General features: G+C 39.2%; 1 protein-coding gene across 1 annotated transcript in view; it reads left to right on the top strand.

Moving 5' to 3' along the window:
- The window catches only part of CCHR1.PART1H1orf232 (chromosome chr1.part1 C1orf232 homolog), a 334534-nt gene that overhangs the window by 231572 nt on the left and 80054 nt on the right, over positions 1–22908 (top strand). The window contains exon 3 of the mRNA XM_044086698.1: positions 16884–16990. Coding sequence (XP_043942633.1) covers positions 16884–16990 — 107 coding nt within the window. The remainder of the gene's footprint in view (positions 1–16883; positions 16991–22908) is intronic.

A 22908-nucleotide genomic window follows, 5' to 3' on the forward strand; every position in this document is an offset into this window, starting at 1 on the left:
CAATGTCTGACAAGTGACTGGGTAAAAAACACCCATGCAGGCCATACCCAACTTGAAGGGACAGGAGGTCTGCTCCACTACATGTAAGCCACAAGTTATAAGCAAAAGCCTGAAACAACAGTTTTGAGTACAGTGTAACAGGGAGCTAAAAACTCTGTCAAAGAACAAACAGATTTTTATCTCCATGGTGTGTGAGGGTGAAGTCCTACCTATGACCTAGATTACTCAAGATAATTAGTGGCTTGGACACTAACGTTTCTGGTCTGAGAAAGGTAGAAGTGAGTAGCTAATGCTGACTCATACAATGTTAGATGAAGAAGGAGACACAACCCACTGCAATGCTGGCACATGCTGATGACAGAGGTGTATGGCTTGCAACACCATGGGTCAGGAATGTGTACTTGGAAATGCCAACCAACATTTATGTGGCAACTTTTGTGAAATGTGGGTGGAAACATGCACACCCACAAAAAGAAGTATAGCAGGCTCTCATGTTAGCTGTGTTGAGCAGGAATACACCAATAAAATGAAGCTATCAGAGCTGCCTGGCTGTCAGCCAGGCCAGAAATGTCTTTCACAGTGGTAATGGGCAGTATTACCAAATGGGTAAGTGGACAAACGGGTGGTAGCGGTTGGAGCTACATGGTTAATAAGAAAGTTGGATGGGAAATAAACATTTAAAAAATGAACAAGAACTTCTTATGACCTCAACCACACAGAGTCAGAAGAAAGCAATCCCGGTCTAATAGTATCATCTATGTCAGCAAATAACTGAGCTGCTGACCCACACTGATGAGATATGAAAGCATGATACTTGGTAAGGTAGACCTGGTTGCATACAGCCTATCCAACACCCAAAATGCATAGGGCTGGTCAGTTTGCTGCTAGTGAGATTAACCTGGGTGGAAAAAGAAAAGCTGCCTTTATATGGGAGATCTCATACTGGTAATGGGTACAGGGTTCATCCAGTTCATGACTGCCATTCCAAAGAACAACCAACCTTCCTTGATGTTCCAAACTTCATCTCTCCTGTCACACAGAATACAGCTCAAAATCAAACCATGGTTCACATGCCCTGAAGCCTGAAGGTGATAGGGCATACAGGATGGAGCAAGAGTGTCTGGAACAGAAGGTAATGGTCTGTTTTCAAAGACTAATTCATCTGGTCTGCCAACATCAATCTTCAAAAGCAACTGATGAAGTGTCAAAAAAGCAGAGATGGTGAAAAATGTATTCAGGTTCTATCACTCCATTAACTTTCCTGGTAAACAAATGTTAAATAAATAAATAAATAAATGGACTCTGCATTCATATACTGAGATCTATATTGGACCACACAAGAGCAGGTTCTATAAACCTGCCTGAGAGACAAACACAGTGGTGGCTGATGACTTTAAATGGGGGGGGGGGGGGGCTGTAGTAACTGAATGGGTGAGGCAAACTGAATTGTGGTGGGGATTTATTACAACAGGTCAATGACCATTACGCATGAGCAAACAACAGATGGGGTAATTTACTTTCATCCACGGATTGCCCAAGTATAAACCCACTCATTAAAGCCAATTTACTGACTGTATATACCTCAGATGTCTCACTGCAATCAACAAGGCCAGTATTAGGTGAATTGGATTGCTAACTAAAATGATTCCATGGGTCCCTTGATATAAGTTAGTCCTCTCTGCACCTCCCCAGCACCCCTCCCATGTTTCCTTTCATCCTATCTCAACACTATCTCAACACCATCCAAAAAGATTACTTATTTCTTGTTTTTCTTCTCTTTATCCTACTTTTTAGCTTCCTCGTCATGCTTTAGCACACCCTAATGAGCCAAGGCACCACAGAAATAAGTTTGGAGAAAATAACTGAATTAAGCTGAAGGTCAGGGCCACTAGGCACCCCAGTGTCATGGTGTTCTATATGATTTGAAGTACATTTCATAGGTATTTTACAACCATTTGGTTTAATAATTGACTAAACAAAAAATCATGAGTAAGGACAGAAGTTCAGTCGTTATTATTTTTTCTTTCAAGGAAACATAAGTTGCATCTAAAGCTTGATTTTCAAAGCCAACAACATAGTACTTCCATGATTATGATGATAATGATGATGGTGATGATGATGATGATGATGGTGATGATAATACCTACTTGTTAATCAGTTAGGCCCACTGGACACAATCCCTTTTCAGGGACAATCTGGGGGCAATGTCTGGTTAAGTGACTTAAAATGAAAAAAAAAACAAGTGATTGCAAGAATATATACATCCCATCATGTCTTTATACTTCTCCAAAAAAGATCATTATCTTCTGTGTATCTCACTGGTGTTAAACTGGGATGAGAGTGAAAGCACAAATGGTGAGAGGCATATATTATAGAGCTGAGGGTCTGGGAAAAGAAACAAAATCAAAGCATATGGATAAAACCCACACAGAGACAGGGAGTACATGCAGAGTCCACACAGGAGAAACCATTGCCAAAAACTCAATCAGAGAAACAACTGATCTTAACTGACAACAATACAATGGCTATCATACACATTCTGCCCAGACTGCCACATATAGACACTCATCGTGTACAAAGCTGATGTGATACTTATGATGAAAATTTTAAAAATTATGACTAATTTGCTTCTTTTAGATACACGGCAATTTGGGCTAAGCTCCTTAATGGTCTCCTGGATTGTATGTCTAGTAGCTACCTATCAGCAAAGATGACAGTGTGGAATTTTAGATCTTGATTATACTTTGCTGGTTAAAGATGAGTTAAGAGGCAATGATCAAATCAAGAGGGTAAACAAGTTATGTGAATAAGGCAGGGATGGACTATTCAGGACTATGGACAAGGACTTAATGAAAATGCAAAAAAGACAAAAGAGAATAATGACAGCATGGCTAAATATATGGCCTACAAGAGGTGGGTAGGAGGATTATGGGTGGTGAAAGAAGCACAATACAAAGAGCCTAGCAAACAAGGCGGTAAAGAATAAATACCAAAAGAGATCTAGAAGGAAAGTAAGATTGTTTTGTAGGTTCATGGTAGAAAGAAGGAAAGAAGGGAAAGAAATGGGCATTTTAAACAAAAATAGAGGGTAGGAAGATCAAGGATCAGAGGCACTAAATGAATAATTTGCTTATGTCTTCATAAAGAAAAGCAATGGAGGTTTCCCTACTGAGAGACGGGCAGGGCACTTTAAGGAGAATAGTGGACTGGTATTAGGATAGAGGGGTAGGAAGTTTGGGGGGGAACTAGCCCCCCTTAAGGAGGATAAAGTACAAAGACCAGATAGGCTGGCCTCAGAAATCCATCCGAGTTGGCAAACCCTGATGGAGATTTTCACGAGATTAGTGGTTACTGCAGAGGTGCCAGAAGACAAGACAGCTTTTATGATGTCCTTGCAGGGAGGTGGCAGAAAAACTCCAGAAAACTGCAGGCTTATTAGCCTATGAAGAATGGCAGGAAAAGTCATGCAGAGAATTATGAAGGGAAGGCTAGTGGCATTTCTACAGGACAGCAGTCAACATGGGTTGCTGGATAGAAGAAGCTGTCAGTCAAATTTAAGACTAAGTTGGAGGTCTAATTGACAGGGCAGCAGTAGAAACAGTCTACCAAGATTTCAACAAAATCTGTGTCATGGACATACACAGAAGAGTCAGTTACTTTGCTTAAGTATTGACTGATATGAACTTCCTGTAGTCCCTGCTATTCTCAAAAATCTCAATCAAAAGTTTTGTCCAACAACATAGTTCAAAAGCATTCATTTTTTTCCAGTGCACAACCTTACTTATATTCTAACTCTCACAGCATTATGCTGTAACTAGAAAAACAATAACTTTAACAGTACAGACTTTTGTTGAAAATGTGATGATCTTGTCTTTAATATCTTATGCAGATCTGCCACATATTTTCTTCTAAACCCAGGAAAATAAAATCAGCTACTATTTCCATTTTTCCCCATCAATTGGAAAAGAAGTGTTAGTGATAGATGGCACAGGTCCACAGGTTCATACTATGTTTACAGGGAAGGATACCATTGAGATGCTTAGCCACAACACCCAGTACTGATGAGAGGCTAACAGTACCTCCCATTAAGTAGACTTCCTCTACATATCTCCAGTGAAAATTAGAAATTACCCATCCTGTCATATAGACTAGTTTGAAAGGCTTCTAGAAAGCACTTTGCTTGATTGTTGAGGATAGCCTATTCCACAAATGGAGAGATACATTGGGTTAAATCCCTATGTCACAAGATGGGTTGCCAACTGGCTCACGGACAGAACCCACACTGTGAAAGTAGCGGATTCCAAATCCAACATCAGACCAGTGACAAGTGGAGTACCACAGGGTTTAGTCCTGGGTCCTCTCCTGTTTGGTATCTACTTCTCTGAAGTGCAGGCCAACACAAAAGGTCTTTAGCTAACAAAGTTTGCAGATGACTGCAAACTAGCAGCCATAATCAAAACTCCTAACGATGTGGACAAACTACAAAAGGGCCTCAATGAGACAGATACCTGGTGTCAAAGCCATGGCCTGAAGCTCAATGCCAAAAAGTGTATTGTCATCCCCTTTGGTAAAAACTCTGTACCCATGAGCTACCACATAGCTGGTAGTCTACTTAATGCCGAAAATGTGATAAGAGACCTTGGGACACAGGTGGACAGTAGTCTCTCCTTTGATAATCACATCGCCACAGTGGTCAGGAAATCCTTCTACGTGGCTCATCTCATCACAAAAGGATACTCATCCAGAAAAAAGAGGTCATTGTTCCCCTCTGCTCATCACTCATGAGACCCATTATAGAGTACAACGCCCCTTTTGGTATGTACCTCACAAGACATCTACAACAACTGGAAAGACCACAGAAATACCTCACAAAAAGGATTACTGGCCTCAAACATATGCCCTATGCAGACCGTCTCAAAAAACTACAGCTTTACTCCATCACATATCGCCTTCTCAGGGGCGATCTCTGCCTAACATACAAAGCTATGTCAAGCCCAGAGCTGTTTGACATGCTCCACTTAAAGAAATCCCAATCCCTCCAAGCTACATGCTCTAGGGACCTTAACCTTGTCACCACAATAAACAGAACATGCTGGATGGATAGATTCCTGTCCCAGAGACTTCCCATACTCTGGAACAGATTACCTATCTATGTCAAACAGAGCTCCTCATTAGCACTCTTCAAGAAAAATCTTGATGATTGGATGGGAAATGGGAAATTCACTCCGGGGATCACTTCTGTGGCTCTGCTCGACAGGGGCACAGGAAAATAATTTTCTTGGGTGGCGAAAGCCAGGGTACATTTTTTGGCTAGGCTTGTATGGGCCCTAGGGCCGATAGCCTAGTACCTACCTATGAACCTATGAATATATCTCTGTTATACCATCTGGTATTGTTGATGTGATAGTATAGGTTTACATTTCATTTCTTAAAAGTGTTTGTTTTTCCAATGGTTCTATTTAGGTTCTGTTTGGGTGAAGGAGTTCAAAGAGTTCTGTTTCTTACCATGAACAGATAAGCAGAGATCAGATCTGTGTGACATTGAGGACAGGGACAGAGCTTTTAGTCCATTTTTTTATTAATTTCTCCAAGTCTTTCGGGTTTTCCATGATGGCATTTGATTTCTCTCCTTTCTTTCCCTTACTGCCCTGTATTTTTGTGGTAAGACTTTATCTGTTATTAATTTAGTTGCACAGTAAAATATCCTATTTACTTATATTATATTGCATGAATCTCTATGAACAGTCCTAATTACTGTCTTCATTTGTTTTATCAAACTTCTAACTTTTTGGGTTTTATTGACTTTCTGTACTCATTTCTTTCATTGATCTTAATATGTCTGTCCATCTCTATTAAATCAAGAAACTCTTCTCTTAGATCATTTTCTTCTAAACTGAGGGCACATTCTTTCTTCTCCATTTCCTGCTGGCACTCTATAGAAAGTTCCACAACATCGTCCTGTCTCACATGCTCTTCAGATTTATCCTGTGTCATCTGTTGCTCTTTCATATGGGAAGTCACTGGCCTATCACTCCACAACATTGACTGTGTCAGAGTTGTCACAGTTTCCTGTCCCTTCCCTTACTGTGCAACTCCACCTAAACATTTGTACTGGTTTCCTGTGGAAGGCTTCAAAGTATCTTCATATGGCAACTGGTCAGATGCTTTCCACACCACTGTTTTTTCCTTAATTTGGGGATCCGTTGCTCTATCCAGCTGTGATGTTATTTGAGTTAGACTTTCTAGACTAAATCCCTCACTTCACAGGTAATCCATAACTTTAGTTTCTATTTCTTTAACTTCTCCATTACTAATCCTTTTCTACTTTTCCTCTTTGTTTTCTTATTTTTTGTATTGTACAATTTTCCATGTCCTGAAGCCTTTGCTTGTATTTCTCCTCAAATATCTTCGGTGCAGCTCTTTTTGTATTGATTAGTTTTGCTTTCTCATTTGCATAAATATTGCACCATATTAAATCTCTTTTTCTTTCCCATGTCCATATTTCTTCTTCAGATGTCTCCTGATTTTCCTCTTTCTCCTTATTTTAAGGACTTGTTCCATCATGCTGTGATGTAACCTGTGTTAGACTTTCTACACTAAATCCTTCACTTCACATTTATTCCATAAATACATCTTCTATTTTCTTTAATTTCTACTTTACTTATCTTCTGTTCTGCGTTCCCTCTTTGTGATCTTATTTTTTGATATGTGAAATTTTCCCTATATAGATGCCTTTGCCTGTATTTCTCTTGAAATATCTTTGGGGCGGCCTTTTTTATACTGATTAATTTGGCTTTCTCTTTTGCATAAATATTGTACCATATCAGATCTCTCTTTCTTTCCCATGTCCATATTTCTTTTCTATACCTTTCAAAAGTCTCTGGATTTTGTTCCTTATATTTTCGTACTGCCTCAGTTGCTTCTTTCTCCAAAGGTTTCTTGGTCTATATAATGTTTTTCATAAATATGCTGTATTAATGAACACAAATTTTATTTGAAGCTTCTGACAGTTTTTCTTGTGGAAGTATTTTTTTCCTCTAATTTCCCTCATAATCTTTTTGTATATCTTCTCTCTGGAAATTCTGAACTTCTTGTATAATAGTAACAATACATAATTTCTTTCTTATCCTCAATAGTCCACACTATCATCTTTATGGCTCTTTTTTGGCCTATCATTTTTTTGTGATTTTTGTGGACTGCTACTTCTTTCTACAGCAGGGAGCCATCCTCCCCTGGGTCTGGCCTGGCTTCATTGTAGGAATGCTAACGTATTTTGAGGATTCTACACTGTCATTTTTTTTCACTCCAGGCACCAGTGCACCTACCAGGATTTGTCACTTTTTTGTCCTGGGTCTTGTGCACCCAGCTGTCTTTTTTTATTTTTTAACCTACTCTGTCCATGATATATGCTATATAAAATGCAGTCTATATATCAAGGGTTGTCTTGGTGAGATTTTGTGAAAAGCAGGGTCCACCTCATGAAGGTACCCACCAAGATTTGAGGATGAATTTAATTCCAGCAATACTACTCTCCTTTGCTTGCTGACTTATCATCTCTCCATTCAGACATCATTAAGAATTAATTAAATTCCAGTAATACTGCTCTCCATTTATTAATTTCTCCAAAAATTCTGGGTTTCTAATACCATGATGGGAATGGACCCTACTTCTAAGTCAAACTACGATTAAAGTTCATAAAATTGTATTGTTTCAATCTTTGATGTCAGCCAGAAGTGCTCTTTGCAGCACCCGCAATGTGCCCAGTAATGACTCCGTCTGCAATTCTTATGGAGTTACATGTATTGGTAATATATCTAAATATGATTTATAAATATGAAGCAATTCTTCTCTTAGCTCATTTTCTTCCAAACTGAGGGCACATCCCTTGTTTTCCAATTCCTGCGGGCATTCTATAGAAGGTTCTATTCTCCATCAGTGTAGCTAGGGTAGTGAGATCTGAGATCTTTTTGGTAAGAAAACATTGCTGTCTGTCAAGATAGTCCAGGTGCTTAGAAAGGTACATGCCAGAGGACGCATTATATTCAGGAATAGGCCTGATAATTGATGAATAAATTGAGACTATAACCTTTTTTGGACCTTGAGGAAATACCAAGAAGGATAAATGTTTCAAGGCAGAAGAACCTTCTAAGCACCACTGAGACGTGGTGCTCAAAGGAAAGTCTGTTATCAACACAAGTACCCAAGTCCCTGAGGACACTATTACATTTAAGTAGAATGTTATCTATATGGAAAACAAAGTGGTGCTAACTTTACTAAAGGAATAATGCTGCAATTCTTGATGTTGAGAATAAGCCTGTGATAATACAACAAGCATTTCTTTGGTCCAGCCCTTGCTGGAGAATTTGAGTATCAGAATGGGATTTGATAACCACCCCCCAATTTGCTATCATCAACAAACCTGATTAGCTGTAGATGTTTGATATCTGCTTTAATATCAGAGAAACATATATCAAAGAGGGGGAGGCCTGGGACAGAACCCTGCATGATTCCAGTAATGAGAGTTTTCTGTTTAGACCAAATGTGCCCAACCTTAATGGTACAGGTTGTGTCGAACAGAAAATTACATATTTAGTGAACTATGTATGGGTTAATGCTGAGCTAAGAAAATTTGTCAATAAAGCCAGAATGAAACATCAAAGCAGATAGTGTGAAAGGCCTTGGAAGGTCCAGATAAGCTATGTAGACTATATGTCCCTTATCCACGGCTTTAGATATCCTTTCAAAGAACTCCAGCAGGTTCAGCAGACATAATCTTGTGTATCCAGGATGTAAGGTCACCTACATCATTGTTTATTAGTTTAGCTATAATACATTCTATTGCCTTAAAAATAATACTAGTGAGACTAATAGGTGTGCAATTGCCAGTATCAGTAAAAGGACTGTGTTTATGCAAGGGCAACATAATTGCCATTCTCCACTCCTCGAGGACCTGATCTGTGGAAAGACTTAGGCAGAAGAGTTGGTGGAGGGGTTTCGCTAGGTGAGACTGTGCATCCTAGCAGATATCCAGAGATGTCAGAACCCATGGAAGTAGTATTTCTAATTTTGGAAAGTGTCAAAGTGCTAAAAAGACTCGGTCCATACTAATGTTAGTGGTCATAACTGTAATGCTTTTCTTGTTGTCATTGTTTGTTTTTTTTGTTGTTATGTTAAGCAACAAGCCAGTTTTTGCACTTTCAAATTTCACTTTCATTAGCAGGCATTTCAACTCTTCCTCACTTCCAACCGTCAGAGTGGCATCATTTGATTATCCATTTCTCTTGACAATTTTGATTCCATTATCTGCTTCTGCTGTCTCAGCATGTTGCATAATTTATTCAATATTTAACTTAAAAAGCAGGATGACAAAAGCCAGTTTTATTGCACTACGTTCCCAATATCAAGCCTGTCAGTGATTCCACTCATGGTTCTAACAGTTGCTTCTTGTTTTGCATACAGATTCCACCAGCTTTTCTGACTACTCTAAAGCCTATGTGGGCCATAACAAACTGTGTCAAGTTCATAGACAAATGGGGATACCAGGTCAGGTATTTGATTGCTGAAGAATCTGTATTTCAGAACAATAACCAGCAGTTAGAGCCAAGTATGGAATAACCTTCATCCTATTTAGTTCTATATTTTATTTTAGTAATTTCAAACATGTATGTAGGTATTTTATTAGGGCCCTTTTTCAACCATAACATAGTTAGAAAAAAAGGTGTAGAATGCAAAACATAGTAGGTAGTTTGTGTGGTCTGGTTCCACTTGTGCTCCAAACTAGCTATTCTACCATTAAGAACATGTTTTACTGCTTCCTTGTGCCATAAATGTGCTGTTTTATCCTGTCTGAGTTGGGGATTGCTGGTGAAAAACATAATATGTGCTTTCCTGTTTGGTAGTTAGTTTAAAAATTGTTTCTGTTTGTTTGTATTTAAGCCTTGCATTTGCAAGGTGCTGCTCTTCACTCAGCAGTATTTAGCAGTGCCCTGTACAGACACAAAAGCCTCGAAACTCAGTTTTTCCCTAAACGGATGTCAGTGAAACCCTTCCAATCTTTTCTTCTGCTCTAGAAGCAAATCAGTTGCGCACTGAGCAGTGTTTCCTTATTGATCAACCTTAGACTACACAAAGTAAAGATCTTTCTTGTAGCCTCAGTGCTACCAAAACAGTCTGTCGAATAAACCCATTCCCTTCCCTAATAAAACATACAGTAAGAATCTCCTATTATGGGCGGGCAGTTTCCCATCATCCCTCTGGCCAGCATGATAGACATGGGCATCCTGAGGCAATGTAGCAATTGTCTAATGTATTCTGACAACCACTTACTCCTGAAACAAATACTTTATGTAAGAGATGCAGTTACACTATGAAATTGGAGTCAAGAATCTCACATAAGGATTTTTGTCAGCACTTCAGACGTACCTCACTAGACTAGAAGAACTAGTTTTAAGCAGCATTTTACTTTCTCCAATAATTTACTTTAACAATTGAATTAGCTTCTGGTATCAGTCCAAGTGTGTCCAATATCTGTCAGCCTGGAAAGATATGTTTGACAGGCCATGCTGCTTTGTCAGAGATGGTCTGCACCTGTCTCCAATAGGCCATCGGATACTGGCAAAGACATTAGCCAGCCCTACTGTGCCTTTTTTACACAGTGTCAAAATAACCTACCTCCCAACATAACAAAATCCTCTCCAGATAAACTCAAGGTTCTGCTGCTTAATGCTAGGAGTCTAAACAAGAAAATGCACTCCCTGGAAGCACTCCTGACTTTGGAAGATGCTGACATCTGTGCAGTCATCGAGACATGGTTCAAATGTGTAGAAAGCATCCGGGACATGCAGGGCAATGCTTTTAAATACATTCAGACCACAAACTGAGCATGAAAGAACCAAAGGAGGAGGTATATCCATCTTCATTAAGGATAAGTACACCTCAAGACTAGTCAAACAATATGACTCTCTTGAGCTACACCATGTCCAATTAACTGTAGACAATGACCCCTACCACATCATAGCTAGCTATTGGTCCCTCACCATGAAACAGAAAAAGCATACCGCATATATGGACTTACTGGAGTCACTTGCCATACAGCCCAATACCTTACTCATGGGTGAGTTTAATTATCCTACCATCAACTGGGAAACATACATGACCACAAACATGCTGGCTCAGAGGTCCTTGGACTTTGTCAATGCAAATGCTCTGGAACAGTAATTCCACACACCTAAAAGAGGCTCAAATGTCCTAGACATAGTAGTCACTAACATGGGAGAGCATTGCACCCCCTCCTCTCCTGTGTGATGTCCTCCCTCATAAAATTGAGTCATAAATCAGTCTCATTCGATGTAATTATAAGACTAGATACCCCATTAAGCTCAAAAACGCTTAAGAATTTTTCAAAGACAAACTACCTCCTACTAAGTGATGGTATATAAAGTTTCAAACCCCCTCAAAAGCAAATAATATGGACTTCTGTATGCAGAGGTGTACATCAATGCCCTGTATAACCACTTAAGCAGTTGTATAGAATCGGCTATACCTGATTGGATTAAAAACAGATCTTCCCAAAAAAACAAGCCACCCTGGTGGACCCCAAATATAAACAGGCTATACAAGAGAAAAAAAATAATAATGTCCAAGAACAAGAGGGAACTGGCTCAGCAGAGGAAGAACTCCCTCTCTAGCATAAGAGAACAAATTAGAGATTTTGTCAAGTCCTCCAAAGCTAATTATGAAGCAAATATAGCCTCTGTAGCTAAGGATAATCACAAGGCATTTTTAACTGCATCTATGTGCTAAACTAGTTGTGAGGTGGTGGTGTCGCCATATTCTTAAAGGATACACACACCTCTAGACTGGTAGCCCAGCATAATGCATCCAAGATACTTCAGGTACAACTAACACTGGGTAAGACGGCGATACAAATCATAGCCTACTACAGAACCCCAAACATGTCCCTAGACTCTCACTCCAAGTTCCTAAGCACCCTGGAATCTATCAAGGTCCAACCCAATACTGTCATACTGGGTGACTTCAACTACCCATCCATCAACTGGGAAAACTATTCAAGTACCAATGTACAGGCCCAACGCTTTCTGAAATTTATCAATTCCAGTGCTCTGGACCAGCTCATTCTGACCCCCACTAGATGAAGGAACATCCTCGACCTGGTTATCACCAACATGGAAGACTGTTGCTCCACACCTATAGTCAATTGCTCTCTGGTTAAATCTGACCACAAACTGATCACCATGGAAATCTCCATCTCACCTACACCCCCCCCCCCCCCCCCGCTAAGGTGACCACCCTGAAAAACTTCTCTAAAGCTGACTTTGGGCTCCTAAAAAAGAGGTGGCTAACTTCTTGGCACCCATGCCAATGAAAAATAGCTGCATGACTGCCAAATCATACACCAATGCACTGTATGAGCATGTACACAAATGCATGGACCTTGCCATACCAAATAGAACTAAGATGCTCTCCTCAAAAAAAAGGGAAGTCAATCTGGTAGTCTGCAGCCATCAATAAACAATACAACAGATGGAAGAAAATGTTGCAGGAAAAAAATGAAGTCAAAAGACTGGAAAACATCCCTTATCAGTCTCAACAAAAAGTTCAGATCCCTTATCAAATCCTCTAAAGCCAGCTATGAAGGCAGAATTGCGGCTGACACCAAAAACAACCACAAAGCCTTCTATAGCTATATCAAAAACCTCAAAGGCAATACCCAGATTTGCTTTGAGTTATTGCATAATGGAACCTCCTATACTGAGCCAACAGATATAGCCAACATACTGGCCGACAGATTCAGTGCCAACTTTACCACCTTTACCACTCGCCCCCCCCACCCCCAAGGGCCCTCTCACAATACCGGAAGAAAGCCTGGTTCCCACCATTTCTGTGGCACAGGTAAAAGCTGCATTGTTCAAAGCCAAGAATACAGCATCCATGGGACCTGATAATATCCATGGCTGCATCCTATATGAGCTACAAAATGAACTGGCACCACATCTGTGTGCCCTGTTCAATCACAGCCTTACCTCAGACTATGTCCCTAACGAATGGCACACTACTACAGTCATCCCACTCCATAAAGGGGGAGCAACTACAGACCCAGAAATCACAACCTCATTACCACAATTAACAGAACATTCTGGAGGGACAGGTTCATCTCTCAAAGACTGCCCATACTCTAGAATAAGCTTCCCATTCATGTCAAGCAGAGCACTTCGCTAGCCCTCTTCAAGAGAAATCTTGACGAGTGGCTGGGTAACAGAAAGTTCACTCCAGGGATTATTCCAGTTGCCCCACTAGATAGGGACACTATGAATTAACATCGGGTGGCATGGTGCCTGGGCAATTTTTTGAGCTAGGCTTGTAAAGGCTCTAGGGCCATTAGCCTAGTACACACCTATGAACCTATGAAGCTATGAATGTCACCACCCATACTCATCTGGAAGTAAGAGATAACCTGCTAGCTGACAGGTTTGGAGAAACTTCACTCCCCTGTCTCCTCCAGTTATCCCCCAAAGTATACCTACCACCATTCCTCAGCCTATTGCCAGTCAGGTAATTTTGGCACTCTTCAAGGTGAAAAACATGGTATCAGTGGGACCAGACAACATCCCAGATTGCCTTTTTAACAACTTAAAAAATGACCTAGCAGACCTACTTGAATCCCTGTTTAACCACAGCCTGCCAGCTGGCTGTCTTCCGGCAGAATAGAAGACAGCAACAGTAATCCTTCTGCAGAAAGGGGGACCATCAAAGGACCGTGAGAATTATAGGTCCATAAGCTTGACTATCCTTATTTACAAGGCCATGGAAAGAATCATTATGGACACTAATGGCAGAAAGACTGTATACTGAAAGGCATAATAATGTGGCGAGACTGTTGCACTAGGGATTGTCCAAATATTATGGTACTGAAGTGGCTGAAAAACACTGGAAACATGAGGCATAAAGCATCATAGAAAATGATGAAGTTTATATCACATGGAATCATCCATTACTAACAGTTCAAAAGATACATGCTAGAAAACCAGATATAGTGGTCCAAGAAAAGAAGACAAAAGTAGAATTGATCATTGAAATTGCCATGCCCAATGACTACATTGTCTTGCATACAGAGAGACACAAAATCATAAAATACCAGGATCTGCAGGCAGAAATGAGAGCAATGTGGAAGAAAGATACCCAGAGAGTTCCAATAGTAATAGGAGCAACGGGTCTTATAAAAAGGAATCTACAATTGTATTTAGATATGCTACCAATCTATGTAACCCAGTATGAATTGCAGAAGGAGTCATTACTGGGCACATTGTGGGTCCTGTGAAGAACACTTTTGGCTGACATCAAGGATTGAAACAATACTAATTTCATGAACTTTAATCATACTTTGACTTAGGAATGGGTCCATTCCCATCATGGTATTAGAAACCCAAAATATTTGGAGAAATTAAAAAAGGTCTTATTAACAAGGACATAAGTATTCTCCAAATTCTGGACCCTACTCAATTTGGATTCATTAAAGGAAGATCATGCGTGTTAAACATGACTGACTGCTTCAAGAAAGTCACTAAGGCCCTGGGCAAGGGAAAGACACTGCTTACCCCCTATCTTGACTTAGCCAAGGTACGTGACACAATCCCCCACACGGGTATTATAGAGAAGCTCCCCCATTTGGGAATTAACCCCTACATTACCAGACGGTTAGCCAACTGGCTCACCAACAAGACACATACTGTCAAAGTGGGTGACTTCCCCTCTAGCAGAAGACCAGTCACCACTGGCATACCACAGGGTTCTGTGCTGGGTCCCTTACTGTTTGGAATTTATCTCTCAGAAGTCCAGGTGAACTTGGACAGCTTGTGGCTGACCAAGTTCGCTGATGATTGCAAACTGGGAACAATCAGTGAGTGACCCAGTGTTAATATAGTGTAGACAGGGTTAACACAGACAAATGATTGGTGCCAAAGCCACAGATTAAAGCTAAATGCAAAAAAAATGCATTATTATTCCCTTTGGGTGATCTTACATCCCTGCTAATTACATTATATACAGCAGACCTCTAAGTGTCAACCCATTGGTACATGATCTGGGTACTCAGGTTAGCAGCCTGAGCTTTGACCACTATGTATTGACAGTAATAAGGAAATTCTTCTATTTGGCTCATCTTATAAGTAAAGGCATCATATCTAGATCTAAATGATATTATAATCCCATTATACTTGGCCCTCGTCAGACTATTAATTGAGTACAATGCTCCCTTTTGCATGTACCCCACAAGACACCTGCAACAAATGGAGAGACCACAAAGGTTTCTCACCAAGAAATTACAGGATACAGAAAGCAAGTATTGTGCAGAAAGACTGAAAGTCCTGTTGCTGTATTCTGTCTCCTACAGGTTGCTGAGGGGTGACCTGTGCCTGGCATACATGTCAGTCTCTGACCTGGCCTTGATGGAAATGCTACATATTGTAAATCAAACTATAGAAGGGTCACTCACTCCAGGGATCTTAACCTAGTGTCGAAAGATTTTACTCTTCTAACATATTCTGGAAGAATCACACCAAGTTCTTGTAAGCAAGTAAAACAGCTTTATTTTACATGCATGGAGACCTGCTACATGATAGTAGTATGCCAGCAGTCTGGCTACTTGTACTTTGAGTTCTGCTTTTATAGACCCTTCTGCACGTACACACACGTAGCACACAGAACATTCATCAGAAAGTGATAGTTTGATTACTTGTTTTTACCAGCTAGTACCACAGTTATTCTTGCAACATTAACTTTCTTATCAGCAGTTTAAGATTAACTTATGCATTCCTCAGTGATCAACATTTTCCAGAACATTTCAGTTTGCACGCAGTGAACATTTTTCTGCTTAACCCTTTATATACAGAATACAAAATATGTTGAACTTCAGTATTTTTCCACACCTAGTCATGGAAAGGTCATGCTGGAGAGATGGATACATCTCCCAGACACTGCCACTTCTCTGTAACAAGTTTCTAATTCACGTAAAACAGAGCCCCTCCCTGACTCTCTTTAAACGCAACTAGATCAATAGATGTATGACTGCAGATTCACTCCTGGGGTGGTGTCCATGTCCTTCCTGAACAGAGAAAGTTGTTATTAGCTACCATAGGCCCTTACCCCTGCAAACGTTACTCACCTAACCATCGACAACTGGGGCAACTTGGGATAAATATGGCTAGGCTTGTAAGAGCTCTAGGGCCATTAGCCTAGAAACCTTCTATGAACCTATGAACCTATAAGAAAGTTCTAGAAGTTCAATTATTACATCTTGATCCACAATCAGCTGTCCACTCTGATCTATAAACATGTGTGTCCTGTATATTCTAACCCTCATAAAGTATATCTTCCTGTTCAGTAATGTGAATCAAATTTCCTCTCATGTAGCAGTCTCAACTATAAGTTAATTTGTTCTCAAAACATCATTTGTTTCACATTCGTCTTGTTTTTCTTTTTTCCATTCTTTAACAATATATGCAAATACATTGTTGATTAGTATACCTAAATGTACACAGTGTTCCTAGACAAGACAAAATTTTTTATTCGGATGTGTTGCTTTTACTGTACTTAACTGTTTTGCAGAATACAGTAAAATTATCATATTAAATGCTTGATTTTCCTATCTAATTCATGAGAAGAAATACTTTTAATTATGAGAGCACTATTTTAATAAGTTGAGCAATTCACCACATTTAAGCAATAAAACTGTAAATAACAATAAAAAAATATATATAAATATATATATATTTTTTATATATATATATATATATATATATATATATATATATATATATTCTACTATTGTACAGTTACAAAACTCACTTCATTTTCTTTTGTTCTAGATGCAGGGAGCTGGTGCAAAGGGCTGGCGGACTGTGTCATCTTTGTTCAGCAAAGATGATGACCAGAAACTGCTGACTTCAGAAAGCAACATACCTCAAGCAGATCAGTAAGTGTGATGAAAAAAAATAAAAAAAACAAGACACACGTCCTTTCAGATTATGGAAGTACCTAATTAGGATCTTAAAGTAATTGTCGCACGGATGTAAAAATGCTTGTTTTTATATAGGGCATTTTAAAAAAGGACCATATTGAACCTAGTCATTTGGAAGATGGTAGCATATATTGGAATAACTGTATGAGCAAAATGCCAACCTGCAAAAGAGAACAATAATCCTTTTCTTTTTCCTTCCCTGCAGCTGATCTTCAGCTGTTACAAGCTCATCTCCTCATTCACTGGGTCTACTGGACCCATCTTAGTCTCCCCCAGACCAAAATGGGTCTGGTGAGGAAATCCTGGAAGTTGGTGCAGCAATCATACTATTGCCGCAGAGTGTGCCATAACTCCAAGGCTCCTCATGGCATCCTCGTCAGCTCTGCAATCACTGCCCTTGGAAGGTGCATATGCATTTCTGCTCATACACAACCCCACAGAATAAGTGTCACACTGTTCATACAGCATGAAGCTGGTCAGCTGGTTAGCAGAGGTAGAATAAGAGCTATCAAAAAATCTATCCCACTACTAGCCAGAAAAGTAGGATTGTCTTTTATTATCTTCTGATAGCCACAGTGTGAATGTGTAGTTATTCACTCTGAAAGCAATTATTGTCCATCCTTAAACACAAAAAGCCCCAGTCTGGGGGGACCTGAAACCAGACCCTACTGTGCTGGGGTAATGGAATAGGTCAGTGGACTGGATGTTATTGAGATAGAGAGGGAATGAAAGACAACAAGCACCTTTCATGACCTCCTTAATGACAAACATTCAGAAGATGCTGTGGCCCCTGTCACCCACCTGATACATAGTATAGTGCAGTTAAGGCATGTTTCCTCTGTGGAGGGGGATCCCATTAAGGGTGCCTGTCAGGTGGCATTGAAGAGGAGACTGAATGGTTAGCTTAGGGAAGAATACTTAAAGGCTAGCAGGCATGAGGGGCAAAAAGGACATAATCAAAAGAAATGCAATATTGTTTCAAACAGGCAAACTGCCTACAGAGTATAACAAGTGTTTTAGTGGAGTGGTAAGTCCTCTTATCCCTTATACCCTCTTACTTTATCACTGAAACTCAGGAGTTGCTTCAGTTTGCAGAAGGAACATAAAACATGTAAGTAAAAAGAAAATATTTTTCACCTTCTGTTAGCAGTGTGACCTCAACAACACATTAATAATAGCCAGTGTGTGGAAATAATAAGTAGCAATCAAACCGATGAGGAAACGTGATGAAGGGAAGCATGTAGCGATACTGAACTAAACTTTTATGAAATGAGTTCTTATTTCATATAGAGCATTAAATACTGTCCATATGCTTAGCGTCCTCTAGCCTGCACATTTAATATGCATTGCATCCTATGTCTTATATATACATACACAAAATTCATTCTCTTACAGACATATGAATATTTTACCGCTCATACAAGCTGGAACTAGTATTCTTATCTATATCACAATGCATGGTTCTGCAACATTTTATGTCATATCTTTAGTAGTCACTGTAGGTAAGAAGAAAGTTATTCCACTCCAGCCAAGTAGGACTTTGCAGATCCTTAACTTGATCCGCCTGCTAGCACTGTGAAGACCTTCAGCCAGAAATTAAAAGCTACTCCTGCAGTGCAGCTTCGCTGCTACATACGTGAATCATTCTACCCTCCTTCCTTAGTTATCCTGTCTCCCAGGGTTGGATGTGGTTTTATTTGTCATGGGTTTTACTCCCACTGGCTCTTCAGTGTCTAGTTCAGAAAGTGAATCATGCTTTCTCCTGTTCCTCTGACCTTCTGCCTTGTCCTCCAGTTTTCACATTGTGACATTACCTTAACTGTCTACAGTCCATATCCTGCTGTCATTGGTTTACTGTCATCTCTCATCTGCACAGTGCAACATTTCCCTCTCTCAGTGTCCCTTCCTTGCTGTCTCTCTGCCTCTTTTCCCTACCTTATGTGATCACCTATTTACCCTTAATGTTTTCTTTGCAATTTTCTACATTAAAATCTCTACTTATTGATCATTTTTCCACATACCATAACACATTGTTTCCATCTTCTTTTAACCTTACCATGCAGTATCTTTCTCAGCCCATATCTTTTTTTCTTTCATTTTCCTTGCTCCTTCACGCTATCTAGCCTTCCATTTTCATCTCTTTACACAAACTCCAACATGCATCTCTATTCACATTCCCAGCTCAATTGTTCCCCATCCAGACATTAACAACATGTTCCAGCATATGCCATCAATATGTAATCCCACATGTTCAGGTATTCCCTTAGATTTACAGACTGTGCCAAGTGATTGTCCTCATATTAACCTTGATTTGGAAGATAATGCTTATCTGTATGTTATTGCTCGGCAATTTCCTGTTCTAGCACCTGTCCATGTTTCTACTAATAACTTGTGTGTTCCAAGCCCCTACATTCTAGATTCCCTTACAAACACATCATGCTCCTCTGCCCATAACTCATGGGCAGAACAGCAAGCTGTTTGGATTCTGAACTAATCATGGTAGCAGCACTGCCCTACTAAAACTGAGACTCTTCTTTTGAATCTTAGCTCAGAAAATGTTACTACAGGCTTATCCTTTTAACCTTTGATAACCTTTCACTGCTGTAGATCATCTGACTATTCTTGCCGTCTTCCTCCTTATTATGGTACCAAAGCTACATGTGAGACAGAATTCAAGCTATCAGTGGGAATCTCTTTTGTTTAGTGTAGTCACATTTACTGAAGTATCCTTCAGAGGGTCAGCCCTGAGTCCTCTATTTGTTCATGTGTTTATCAGCAACATCACTTCCAACTGTAAACTTGCGTCCATCCTTTCAAGCCAAACATCTCTCAGACTTGCATACAGTAATGTTAAAAATGGCTTCCTGACTTTGTTTTGAACCTCACTAATAATATATCACAATATACACATTTTGCTTGTCACAGTACATAAGCAGATTATTTTATTATCATATCCTTCTCAAACTCAAGTATCTCCAGGAAGTTCCACAAAAAGTATTAAACTTATACTCGATAACTTATGAAATCTGGTGTTCATATCAAATAGTGCATTACGACTGGGTTGCCGACCATAACATTCTTACTAAGTATTCTCAAAATAAATGCCAAGAAATTGACCACTCAGTGAATCTTGGCATTCATGTCAATAATACATTATAATGGGCTATGATCAGAGACCCAATCATAATTCTTTGTAGTACTTAGAGCTCTATCTGCTCTGTCTGCTACAAGTTGCAAGAAAAAATATTAAGTTCTTGGCTGGCTTTTAAAGCCGTAAAGCACTTAGTAACTGGTGTCAGAAAGACAGTGCAAGAGATTCTGCTATATTATAAAAAGTCAGGGACATATCACTAGCAGACACAACAGGCAGAAACAAATCTGTTTTTATTCAACCACTGACATTTGCTGTGCAGAACTGGCAGATTTAACTGTCTAACTCAATATTTGATCTTAACTGAAGCAGGGGGTGCTTAACATTTGTTAAGATCGGGTTTCAGGCTACAGAAGCACTTGTGATGCCAATATGTTTCAACATTTTCCCTTAAAATTTTACTATTTAAATGCTCTAGCTATTGTCATATATCTGAATGCAGTTTGATACTGAAACTTTTTAAAGGTTCATAGGTTCATAGAGTAGTACTAGGCTAACTGCCCTTGTGGGCCATTTAAGCTTAGTTAATATCCACCAACACAAAAGCCAGCACTCCTCACACTACGGTGAATAGATAGTTAATAAATAGCACAATTCCTTACTAAGTAAGCATAACTTTATTCTGCCATAATAGCATAATGGACTCGGCTTAATAAGCTTTCATCACCATAATGTGAGGAGTGCTGGCTGCTGTGTTGGTGTATATTAATTGGTCTTTTTGCTGTGTAACTGGCCTTACTTGCATGAATTGTTGGAGCTTTACCATTTTAAGCCTAGCCAATTACCTCACATGAGAATCAAACCCTTCACCTTGACTCTGTAAAGTAAACACCTTAACCACTATGCCAACTTCCTACCCAATATACATTATTATATTAATAAAAATAATAATAATGTATAATACTAATACAGTCACAATGAAAGCTCAGCCTTAGTACCTAGGGTCAAACCTGAAATCCACTGCACATTGTTTATATGTTTATCTCCTTTGATCTCTTATCTAGTTGTTTTTTTAAAACTACTCATACTTATACTTTGACTTATTTATAAAGGCATTTTGTTCCACAGCACTGGCATGTGCTAGGTCATAACGCCAATTCCTCTTTACACTATTGTATTACCATACCTTCTGTTTGTCCAGTGTTCATTCCAGGCTATGCATTCAGCTAAAGCCTTCACTCATTCTGCAATTACCCCTTCAAACCACTTCAGAGGGGAGACGTGGCCAGAGCCTTTCTTTGCACTTAATAAGCTTCTGGCAGAGTATTAGTCCCAGACAGAGCAGCCAATCACAGGACAAATATACGTGGACACTCTAAGGGTGGTTTGGTGGATCACCATTTCATCTACTGCATGTCCTTGAGATGAGGGTGAAAACCAGTGCAGAAACAATGAAAAGCCAGATGAACACAGAGAGAAAGTGCAGACTCCACATTTAAAGAACATCAGCAAAGAAGGCATGCATATGTTTGTTACAGATAAAACAGAAGAATATCTAGCATAACATGACATACAGTGCATAAAATTGTTACCCAGACATATAAACAGTACTGTAACAAGTAAACGAATAAATAATTGATATATTTGCAAAATTACTATCAGTAACAATTGAAATGAAAAAGGACGTGAAGAGGGATTAGATACTAAACCCACATCCTTCCCCCAATACCCTTTAAAACAACAAAAATAAGGAAAATTATTTCAGCTGATTTTCATGACTTAATTCCTTCATCTCTGCTATTATTTTTGAGAGATACAATTACACACTCCTCAGATGAGTAATGCTTACATAAATAAGTGTAGAACTCACAAGAAGAACATTCTTAGTGTTTATGGCTTTCAAAAACTTATAAAAGGCCGTACTTTTCCAATCCTCAAACTGTCACAAATGCAGCAAAACTTGACAGCCACATATACCAATTAACCACACAAAGGAGCAATTTGGAAACAAACAGCCCAGTCTCACAATTACACAGAAATCATTTATTAATACTTTCATTTGTAGAACTTCCTCAGAATCTGAAATAATACATTCTAAACATAACATTTAAATACCATGCCTACAACTATTGGCATTCTTAGCAGTTGTCACATGACTAACAAATTATCTACAGATAATTCATTAAAGCTATCCAAAACATAAAATATTAAAAACAAATATACAATGTATAAATTATAATATCTAAATTATTTAATATATTTCGTAAAATAGCATAAGAAATATTGAGAAGCTTATTCTTTAAGAAATAAAACTGCTGATGTATATGTGATGTATATGTGTTAGGAATATAGTGTTCATTATATTTCAAATTCTAATTTATAGTTACCTCCAGCTCTAAGTCTTATGGAGAATATTTATTTCTTAGGCAGACACTGTGCAGTACACTAACCTGTGGACACTTACTCCTGTGGTGAAGCAGTACCATACTTTAAAAAAAGCTTCTTCTCTTACACATGGGGACAAAATAAATAATATTCTCAGTTGGACTGCTCCCTCCCTGAACATTCAAACTTACCTGGATCCAGTGCTGATTTACAACAGCTGTCAGGGAAAATACTCCCTTCTGCTAGCACTATACACAAAATTGCTGGAGAGAGGCATACCTCTCAACTGTCCAGATTTTTACCTCATATTTTTATCTATTTCTCATAAAATTGTGGTTTTCTGACAAATCAGTGGCAAATCAGAGGGCTGAAGTCAGAAAATAATAGCAGACATCTG

The sequence above is a fragment of the Protopterus annectens genome, chromosome 1.part1 (genome assembly GCF_019279795.1).
Source record: "Protopterus annectens isolate FY-2018-M chromosome 1.part1, PAN1.0, whole genome shotgun sequence".
In the NCBI taxonomy this organism is placed as follows: Eukaryota; Metazoa; Chordata; order Ceratodontiformes; family Protopteridae; genus Protopterus; species Protopterus annectens.